This window comes from Stegastes partitus, unplaced genomic scaffold (genome assembly GCF_000690725.1).
Source record: "Stegastes partitus isolate 25-593 unplaced genomic scaffold, Stegastes_partitus-1.0.2 Scaffold913, whole genome shotgun sequence".
Classification (NCBI taxonomy): Eukaryota; Metazoa; Chordata; class Actinopteri; family Pomacentridae; genus Stegastes; species Stegastes partitus.
In genome coordinates, this window is record NW_007578644.1 from 181444 (window position 1) to 192531 (window position 11088).

Below are 11088 nucleotides of genomic sequence, written 5' to 3' on the forward strand. Positions count from 1 at the left end.
TCCACAGCATCAGTTGCCATGGAGATCTAGCTCCACAGCATCAGTTGCCATGGAGATCTAGAACTCTGACTTTCTAGCCGCTAACCCACTGATTTCACTCCGTCTGGCGGCCCTCAGCTGGAGGGGAACACGGTGATGTTTGGGAACTCACTCGGCGCTTCGCAGTCCACACACAGGCCGTTGCCTTTGGCGTTTCTGATGGCCTGCAGCGCTACAGCTTCACTCTGGCTGCTCCTTCGTGCCTGAACAAACACACACAACATCATTTATTTATTTACGTCCACACTCCTGGTGCTTAAAATCCACCTCGATGAGCACCAACAACTTCTCTTTAAGTAACACTTAAAAGTAAATGGTTCGTTATTCATACTTATAACAACATTTTTAAGTGTTTAATTATATTTATAACCAAATTTCAATCAGAATCACCTGTAACTGGTGTTTAACCACAGCTGGAAGGATTTCTTATACTTACAGATGTATTCATTTATATTTATTTTTATCCCACAAAGTCAAATAATTATACATCAGACAAGATAATATGATGCTAATACAACGTCTTATAACAAAACAACTGGACAAAAACCTAAAAGTAAATAAGAATAAAAAAATAAAACAAGTAACAAAAAAAAATACACTGATGGCAACAATACCTTAAAAACCTAAAATATACACATGACAGACAGGTTGTATTTAAAGTTTTATATAATCCACGTCTGCCTCTGTGTGCAGAGTGAAGTAACTCGTATTGATTAGTACTGATTGATTAGAGAGTGTTTTTAAAGGCAGACCTACCTTATTAGTCAGGCTTGTGATTGCTTTAATGGATTTCATTTATTAGAACTATTATTGATTGTTTTGTTAATTTATTCCTCTCTTTAGTCTATTCATTCATTATTGTACATTTATTTAAAAATATTTTATTAAATTTTTATGAATTTTAACTTAACTATTTTGTCCTTTACCTATCTATCTATATTTTTATTTACAGATATTTTCTTTTATTTCAAGATAACATAGTTTATGTTTTACAGATTTTTTTTTCATCATGTGTTTCCTCATTGTTTTCTCATATTGTTTGTATTGTTTTATTGCATTTTTAGTCCTTTTATCTGTAAATCATTGATTGATTAATCTAATGATTTATTGATTAATTATACACGTGATACTGCATTGTGTGTAGATTATGGATTCAAAAAACAGAGTTGGATTATCTACAGACTGTTTTTAAAGGTATAAAAAACCTGGTTTCAATTTTAAGTCTTTTTAACATTAAAGATTCATTAATGACTAAATGAGTAGTGAAACTGTAAGGCTAGCTAGCAGGGAAGCTATCTGCTAACAAACCAATGCTAACGCTACTCATTAAAACATCTTTCTCAGCTTCTTCTTTAAGAAAAATAAAAATGCCTCTGGCAAATGTTCTCAGGACTCATTTCACTCGACAACGAGTTTTATTGAGGACAACAAAAAAAAAAAAAGGCTCTGTGACCTAAAAAAAACTTGCTAGCGGTATGCTAATTTACAAATTAGCATGCTAATTAGCTCCTGCTGTGTGTGAAATCCCTGTTTACTATATAGGACAATTTTAATTTAGTCCCTGAATTCTGATTATGTGAATTTATTCATTAAATAGTGCCCTTGAAAAGTGTCTGTGGATTATACATGATATATATTTACTCAAGCGCTACGTTCAAGTTCAATTTTGAAGTACTCGAGTGTTGTCATTTTATGCTAGTTTATGCTTCTACTGAGCATTTCAGGGGGAAATACTCCTACTTTCTACTCCACTACATTTATTTGATTGTTAGAAGTTGCTTTGCAGATTTAGATTGATCAAATTTATTGAATTTCCCTTCAGGGATAAATAAAGTATTTTTCATTTCATTTTTTCATTTCATTTAGGTTAATAAAACAATATAATTAAAATATGAATTATGATGTAATAATATTAGATATAATTATAGATTAGATTATTGGTTTTGAGGCTACCCAGCAAATACACCAGCTTCAACACATTAACGCATCAACAATTAGAATGCAATAATTATCTGTCTGCATAATGAAGTGGTGCTTTATCTGACAACTTTATTTAAGAATATGATTTTTTACAACAAGCTTTTAAAGTAGAACACACTGTTAAGGATTAAACCAGTTTTTCCAACCTTTTTTGTTTTGGTTTTTTTAGTCGAGGTCACATTTCTGATGTCTATGAGTTGTTGTTAACAGATTTACCAAATACAGTTGTGTTTTTTTTAAACTTCTCAAATGGTTTAATTTCAATAAACTGATCCGATATCTCAGGAATAATCAAACAAGAGAGAAAGAATCCAAAGGCTGAAAACACGTTTGTTTAACAGGGTCAGTGGTGCAGCAGCAGTTTTATATTAAATATATTGTTTTATGAGTTACACATAATGTACCGTACATATATTTTAATTTACTGTTATTACTTCTGGTCTGCCTTTCGGTTACAGTGTGGAACCTTCACTTGGGGGTCCCAGTACCCCACGTACCCTTTGGTCGCCCACCATGTCCTATAAATGGGTTTTTCCCGCCTTACTGCTCCCCTTTTGTTCACGTATTCTGTGGGCGAGGTCAGTGCTGCTGTTATCTGTGTGTTTTCTAATGTACATAATTTCACTTATAAGTTTAACTTTCCCGGTTCTAACATGTTGTTCTATCGTTTAATTTCTGTAGCTGTACAAGTCGAGAACTGACAGCGGATTTTGTGTATGTTTTTATCGTCTTGGACCCTCGACTCCTGTTTTTAGGCCTTTTGTGGAACCGATTACATCAGTGACGGTGAAATAAAACTGGATGGTGAACACAGCTGAAGTAATCCAGCAGCATCATGTTGCTGTTGACCTAATTTCACGTCACTAGAGTTTGAGGAACTTGTGATGCTCTTGATAAGTGGTTCCTGTTACTGACGTTGTGGTTGCATGGCGTCATCTTTCAGAGTTATTTTCCTTTTTATTTCACAGATATGATGATGAATTATGTAACATATCTGACCCACATACTGGACTACTACTGAGGTCAGTAATTTTTTCATTTTTGGTGTACGTTATAATACACTTAGATAATTCAGTGAACGGCACATCTACAAACCCTAAACCTGTTGACTAATCTTCCCAGCCGATGTCGCCATTGTTGTAACATGTGGTTAAGAGTCTATTTTAACTGAAAACGTTTCCACTGTCGTCCAAACAACAGCTGCATTCTTTAGCTCTTTCATTTCAGTTTCTCTCATAAAATTTGCAGATTTTCAAGCAGCACAACTAAGATAAAGGTCATAATCATGTGCCTTAAACATTGACTGTCATCTCTGTTACCCCTTTTCCACCAAGAAGAACCAGGCGCTAGTTCCAGTGCTTAGATGGTTCCAGTCTAAGAACCTTTTCCATTAACGAGGAGCCAAGTTAGAGCCATACGTTCTGCATACGTTTACCGAACAACGCTGACGCCACACAGAAGTCCACACAGGACTCCAGACTGACTTTTTAGTGGTGTGACCAACTTTCTCGTTTGGTCACTCTTCCCACCTGGTCACAGACAAAACATACGACTGGCTGAACATTTTCTTATCCATAGACTCTACAGTTTACGATGTTCCCTGAACGCCCCACATAGCAGGCTGTGGTAGCTGCTGTTGGTGGTGCCGCGATGCTCAGACCGATGTGCGACCAAAGATGACTTTAAAAAGACTAAACCAGGACGTCTGATGTCAGATCTGTCCAAGATGAAACAGAGGGATTTTTTCCCGTGTGGTCTTTTCTATGAGCAGAATAAACAGCATGTAACTCCGTTTTTCATGAGAAGACCTCATGTCTAAGCGTAAATACTGCAGCACACCAAAGTTCTAACAGTCCTGTTTTCCACCACTGTGGTGCTGCTGGTGGGACACAGTTGGACCAGATTTCAACAGTTTGTGCAGAACTTCGGTGTGTCCCTGGACTCATTCCAACACATCTGTGATCTGACCAGAGACGTTCTGGAGAAAAACAACACAAATCACCTCTTGTGTGTTCCATCCATCGGTCTCAGTGGTCACGATAACCCGCCTCCAGCCCCTGATGGTTCTTAGCTCTGGTCCAGCAAAGAGTTGGTGCCTGAAAAGCACCAGTTCTGAGAACCTGGAGCCGGTGCTTAGGCGGTGGAAACACAAAGAACTGGTGCTAAGTCAGGCACCAGCACTGGAACCGGTTTGGTGGAAAAGGGGTAATAGTGCATTATTAACAGCTAGAGCTTGTTCATGCTGGTGTGCAGCACGATGACGGAACCGTGCAAAGGTTTGTGGGTCAGAGGTGCATCCTGGTTTGCGTACTACAAACATCCTTTCATTTAGTGAATATAATGAAGCACGCTGGCGACGACCACCTATCAGACATCTTCACAGAATTCCTTTTTGTCCAACAGTAAAACCTGCTCGCTGCTCTCTGCTTCCTGTTAGTCAGACCTTCAGGTAGATGTTTACAGAAACGGTGTCGGACCAGAGAACAGTTTTGTCATCAAGTCTTCTGTTTAAACTCAGAGAAACGACGCACCTATACAAGTAAATTCTAGACTTTTTTCACATTCCTTCACTGTTTTTTTTAATCGTTTTCTGACCTTGTTCCTGCCGCTCTCGCAGGACTGCAGACTGGCCAGGATCTGACTCTCTATGGCCGACACCCACGAGTCTCTCTCCTCCAGACTCGGGGCCTCGAAGTGCCACGTCTGCCCCGTAAACGACACGATGATGAAGTCTGCGTTCTCTTCCTCTGCAGGGACAAAAGGAAGCAGAAGAGACTCGGGTGAGATCTGCGTGCAACACATTTACGGCGGATTAATCGATGGAGCGTTTAGTCAGTGAAGGAAAAAAACAAATGCAAGCCAAACAGCAGGCGGATGAAGGGTGAGAACAGAGAAATCTTTGGGTCGTTACTCTGAATGAACAACTTTGGGATGTAAATAATAAGTTTGGGACACACAGAAAAGCAAAACAGCCAGACGGAGGCATGCACGTCGTACGTAAACCCGTCGGCCTCGCTCGTTACCTGTCTTATTAATGTTTCTCAAGCTACCAAAGCTCTTTAATTTCCACATTTTGCGTTTGGCTGCAGAGCGAGAGATAAGCAGAGGAGAAAGGGAAAAAAAAGAGAAACACAAGGAGACAAGTGTTAAGAGAGAGAAAAGCTTCCACAGAATATCCAGAGAAACACCTTCTGTGTCGGTAAAGAGGAGACGCAGTTGGAAGAGAGAACACAGGAAACTGTCAGAATCAGGCTTTCTCCTGCTTCGACAATTAGTTTTGGAGGTTTTGAGGAAAATCGCCAGAAGAATTGAGAATAAACTAAAGCATAACAGACATTTGGTGCATAGAGGAAGCAGAAACAACCCTGATGTTATGAGCATATCAGAGGTTTAAGCCGTTTATACATGGAACTGAGCGCCTTCCTTCTTCAGAAAGCCCCAAAACATACCTACATGTGCATCCATTTCAAGCTTAATCATCATATTTCTGACTACTTCCTGTGTCTTTATATATTTATACTGCAAAAGAACGTCTACTTTTACTCATGCAAAAGCAGCTTCCTCAGCCACACCGGCGTTACCTTCGGCCTGTCCGACGGCTGCGTCTCCTTTCTGATTCATGCTCTTCTTCCTCCGGTTCTTCTTCCTGTCGCTCATGGGGGACGACTGACTGGAGTCTTTTCCGGCGAAAGGACTGGCCGTCGCTTCGAGGGCATCTGACAGTTTAAAATATTAAACGATGCACGCAGTCATAAGGGAGTTACGGTGGTTTTTTTTAAAAAAGGAATTCAATTCTATACGTACCAACACTTTGTGCTTTAGTGGACAGCGAGGAGGGGCAGCGCTGAAGTCCTCTCTCGCCTCCTTGAGGAGACAAACCGCCAGACCGGTCATCGACCACGGACAGGGTGGCCGGACACAACTGGGGAACTGAGGGTAAAGGCGAAAGTCGAGGGTTTATATACATCCATCCATCCATCCATCCAGGAGGAGCTTTTTTAAATTCTGTCCCCTAAACTCCCAGAATTCACCGTAAAGTCGCAGATATTCGACACCCGCGAAGACGAGTTTTGAGTTTTTGCCAACTCTAAAATGTAAATTCACAGTTTCCCACCATAACTGGAAATCCATCCATGCATCCATTATCTGTACACCAGCTAATCCTCACTAGCGTTGTGGGGGGCTGGAGCCTACAGAAATCACCAGTCAACCTCAGCACTGGAGAACCCAGTGAGAACCCACGCTACACAGGAAGATCCCAAGAACAAGTGTGAGGCCACGGTGCTTACAAACGAGCCCGGTTTATACGCTGTAGATCATATTTTCATACAGACTTTAATCCAACAGAGCTACACGAGCCACTGGTGTGGACGTAGACGGGTACATGCAGGATGAATAATATGCTAAATGTGTTTATTCCTTTACGACCATTCTTTCATTTTAATTAAAATACGCCCACCGATGTTGTTGTCATGGTTTGTGCTTTTCTTCTTTTAACTTCAAAACTTAATGAGAATCGGCCTAATGTTCCTCTTTTTAATGACAGAAAATAAAAAGTACCTGTGCTGGTGTTGTCAGCGGCGGCTGGCTCTTTGCTCAGCCCATTGACTCTCGGTGTGGCGATGGGGGGGACAGGTGAGGGCCCCGCAGGTGCGACGGCCCTCGGAGGACGTTTCCCAGGAACTTTAACTGTAACGCGCAGCAGGTCGATTTCCTTTCCGTGGATATTCTGCGTATAGTCCTGAAAAATTACAGAAATGAGTGTTTACCAGTGATATTGATTGTCCTGGAGAGGCGTAGCACATTCTACCTACAGCGAATGTAAAGCTGAATTTATGAAAAATAAAGCAACATTTTCTGTTAGTCATTCAGTGAGTTTATCACTCTGGATCTCTACTGAAACTTTGTATTGGCATGTGGTGTTGTCCTGCCTTTAGCTTCCTTTTTAGCAAGTGGACAATGTTGGATAATGTTAGCAAACTTTACACAGATAATAATGTGTTACTGACACATAACACACTCATTGTATCTTTGCTACTATTCAGTTTTAGCATTTAGCATTGTTCTGCCCTTGCCCTGTTTTAATAGCTGGTGGCTAATGTTAGCTAATGTTAGCTTATGTTAGCAAACTTCAGACAGTGTTACTGTGTTAATGACATATCACTGAGTCAGTTTGTGCTAAATTTTGTTTTTGGATGTAGCACTGTCCCGCCTTTTTCCTGCTTCATTCGTCGGTGGCTAATTTTGGCAAATTTTACTTAAATAATAGTGTTACTGACACAATACCCAGTCAGTTTATCCCTCACTATATCTGTGATAAAAATGTAGGTTTAGCACTTAGCGCCATCCTGACCTTGCCCTGTTTTATTAGCTGGTTGCTAATGTAGCTAATGTTAGCAAACTTTACATAAATAATGCCGTTACTGACACATTACCCAGTCAGTTTATCTCTCACTGTATCTTTGATAAAAATATAGGTTTAGCACTTAGCGCCGTCCTGACCTTGCCCTGTCTTATTAGCTGGTGGCTAATGTAGCTAATATTAGCAAACTTTAGACTGTGTTACTGACATAGCAGCACTAAAACATTAATAACGTCACTCTTTCATTTAAGCAATCCTGGTAAACCATTTCAGTGAAATTATCACTCCTGTACATTTGTGCTAAAAGCCAGCTACATTTGAGATTATCCTGTTAGCTCTGCTTGTTGCTATACCGCTAAAACTGTCAATTCTTACGCAGCATAAAATGTAGTTTACAGTGACAAAAGTGGCAGCTAAAACTTTTCATTCATTTCTTAATTTGAAACAAACAAGGTTTCTTATTCAAAACTAACAGTGACAATTTTTGACAATGAAAATCTGTAGCTAGTAGCTAGCTTATCAGGCTAACATTAGCTCCACAGAGGCTATCTTCAAGATAACGTTAGCATCATGAGCTGGTTGAAAACATCTGCTCCTCCTGGCCTATAAGTATGACAACAAAAAATATATATACTGTTAAACTCCAGGATTTCATTATAACGCTGTAGAGAAATGCTATTGAAGGCCTGTTTGGCAAACATAACCTCTCACATAATATGTATGGCTGTAGTTATCGGATGCATCTCAAATCTAACACAAAAAAGGACAACATTCATGAAAATTATGTGGAAGTTTAAAAAGTGAGAACAGATAACTACTACGACTTTGAAAGGATTTTAAGCTGAAGCACAATCTGAAGGTTTGTGTATTTATTGCTGCCTTAGAGATGCAATAAATCCAGAACAAAGTCAACTAAATCCGTCAACGAGGCAAGAACTACAGCTTAAAGTGTAGTTAAATGTGAAAAGCTGCAGATATCCTCTCCTCTCCTGGCTGTGCTTTACTGCTGAATCGATGGACGTCGCGGCGGCGCTTTCTTACACTGGAGCTGGAGTGGTACGACAGCGTGCCATTGTTGGACAGGGTGACGTATTTCTTCTTCCACTCCTTATTCAGAGAGCTGCCACTTCTCTTCCACAGGATGCTCTGTGGAAATAAAACACAACAAACCAAGGTCACAAACGACGCCATGAATCTGCCTAAATTTAGAGTCGACGCTAGAATCTCTTCAAAAGTGCAGCGGCACAACAGAAAGAGTTCGGCACCAATAGCTGGGAGCGCTGGTATTAATAGAACACCCTTGAGAAAGGTTAAAAAAGGATGAAACAACAGATTTTTTTTTGCACTGCTTATGTAAGGCGAAATAAATAGACAAGTGCACTTTTGTTCCGACCTACCAGAGGAACTGAAGCATGTGAATACTTCATTTTACTGAATATTCTGTTTGCTTGTAATCAGACCTGTTTGATCGGGACGCCCCGCACGCCGCTCAGGTCTCCTTTAGCATCGCCGGCCTTTTTGTCCGGGTCCCGGTTCTGCAACAGACCGAACACCGGGGAGGCGTTTAGAGGAAGTCAGAGGAGTTCAGCAGGGTGTCACAGAGAGACGGATGAGGTGAAATGACGGTGAGATGACGGGAACTCGATGGCGACCACTGACCTTGAAGAGCGAAGGCCGTCTGGGGATGCCCTTCAGGGTGCGCAGGTTGGCGCTGCCTCCCGCCTCACCCTGAGCCACCCGGAGATCCCTGTGAAGCACCACCGGGGTGGAGGGGAGGGAGTAGGCGTAGCCGCTACCGGGGCCGTTAACGGCCTGAGAGGTGGAGGAGGACGGCAGGGTCGGGAGGTCGGGATGTCAGGATGGAGAGGAGGGAGGAGACGGAGGTGGAGACAGTGAGGATGGGCTAAGAGATGAAACTGGTTCACAAACACATGGCGATGATCGACGGCGTGATCGTCAATCATTGTGATTGAGGGAGACGGTGACGCTCGTGAAAGCTGAGACGGATGCAGAGGAGGCGATGGACCGTCTCAGAGATGGTGTTTTATAATTAGATTACACTTTATGATGCATGTAACTCTTCTGCAAGATGAAACCCTCAAAACGAGCCAGACAGAGCAGTTTCCCCTTAGGGATGAATAAAGTATTTCTGATTCTGATGACTTTCAATCTGAAAAATCTCCCTTTTATTCTGAAAATCTTGCATTTACTGCCCAACAGTATCGTCATATTTTATGTGCTTTCCAAATGGTTTAATTTCTGAAGTAGCCGTCAGATTAATGAAGTGGAGTCGAGAGTACGATAGTTTTTTCTGAACTAGAAGTATAAAGATAAAACTAAAAGTCTAAAAGTACATCGTTACTTTCCACCACCGCTGATGACGTGTTTTCTAAAATATTTGTTTTGTTTTCCCTTTTATCTGTTTTAATATATACTCTCTTTATAATCTAAAATATATTTTATTCTTTGTTGATGATATGCTCTGTTGCCAGCTACACCTAGCTGAAGCTAATGCAGGCTAGTGCAACAGAAACTGACTGAAGCTAACTGTATTTACAGTCATGATGTATTGTTTAGGCTAGCTGTAGCAGCTGAGCTAATAAACTGGTATCTGAGTGTGTACAGACTTTACTGTCATGCTTCTGTACTTTGGTGTCCTGATGTCTTGAGCTAAATGCTAATTTCAAGATGCTAACAAGCTAGTATTGCTAACAATGGCTAAATGTTCACCTTGTGAGTTAGCATGGTTGCTAATTTTGCACTAATAAAGTCCTCCTGAGACAGACTGGATATAATAAAACAACCTACTGGACAAGGTTAAATGTTAAACTCAGGAGATGTAAAGGGAACGGATCACCACAGTGCTCTTATTCCATTTTGAGTGGATATAAATAAATACTAAACTTAATGGTCATGTGTTATTGACTAGCAGACGTTCACAGATTCCTGCAGCTCAGCTAAAAACATTTATCAACATGGTATCAGAAGAACAAGCAGAGATGCCGCTGGGAATAATGTGAAAGAGTATTTCAGTTTAGTCAAATAAATTAAATAAATAAAAATCTCCGGCATGGCAACAGCAGGACACTTTGATCTGTTTTTATCAGCGTTATGTAATATGTGTCTAGACCGGAAAAGACTGTTCATCCAAAGAGATGAATAATAACTAGTGAACTAGTTTCACACTTGACTCTGATTCTAATGCATCTCTGAATTCAGTGTTTGTTCCTGTAAAGTGACTTCACAGGAGATCCAGCTGACATTAGATGTACAGTCATGACTCGATAATCTGACACTTAACAATCCTAAACCTGATGTCCGACAGGTTTTTAGGAAAAACCAACAGAATCCATAAAAACAGCCTTAACATACCGCACCGAATATTCTGATATTCATCATTAATTACTCCTGAATATCCAGAGAGCAGAAAGTTCTATTGGGACCAGACCTACTAGTTATTATAACAACTATGAACAATAATTAACAACTAATGAGCCTTCCAGCATCAGGCCCTCCTTGTATCTGGACCTCCGTCTTGACAATCCGACATAGAAGAAGGTTTTACATTTAGTGTCTGATTATCGAGTCACGACTGTGTTTTTATCTGTGAACTAGTGCAAACAGTTGGCAGAGACAGTGCAGACAGGAAGTGATTTAATGAGCCATTCGCAGTTTCACTGTTCAGGCCGTCTGTACTTAGACTTGTG

At 40.6% G+C, this 11088-nt stretch overlaps 1 protein-coding gene across 1 annotated transcript in view; it reads right to left on the minus strand.

Moving 5' to 3' along the window:
* Positions 1-11088, minus strand: part of LOC103366159 (arf-GAP with GTPase, ANK repeat and PH domain-containing protein 1-like) — a 34967-nt gene that overhangs the window by 6036 nt on the left and 17843 nt on the right. The window contains exons 9-16 of the mRNA XM_008293807.1: positions 9041-9193; positions 8842-8916; positions 8423-8527; positions 6580-6760; positions 5824-5949; positions 5601-5735; positions 4615-4766; positions 152-242 (exon numbers count right to left, since the gene is read on the minus strand). Of these exons, the coding sequence (XP_008292029.1) occupies positions 152-242; positions 4615-4766; positions 5601-5735; positions 5824-5949; positions 6580-6760; positions 8423-8527; positions 8842-8916; positions 9041-9193 (1018 nt within the window). The remainder of the gene's footprint in view (positions 1-151; positions 243-4614; positions 4767-5600; positions 5736-5823; positions 5950-6579; positions 6761-8422; positions 8528-8841; positions 8917-9040; positions 9194-11088) is intronic.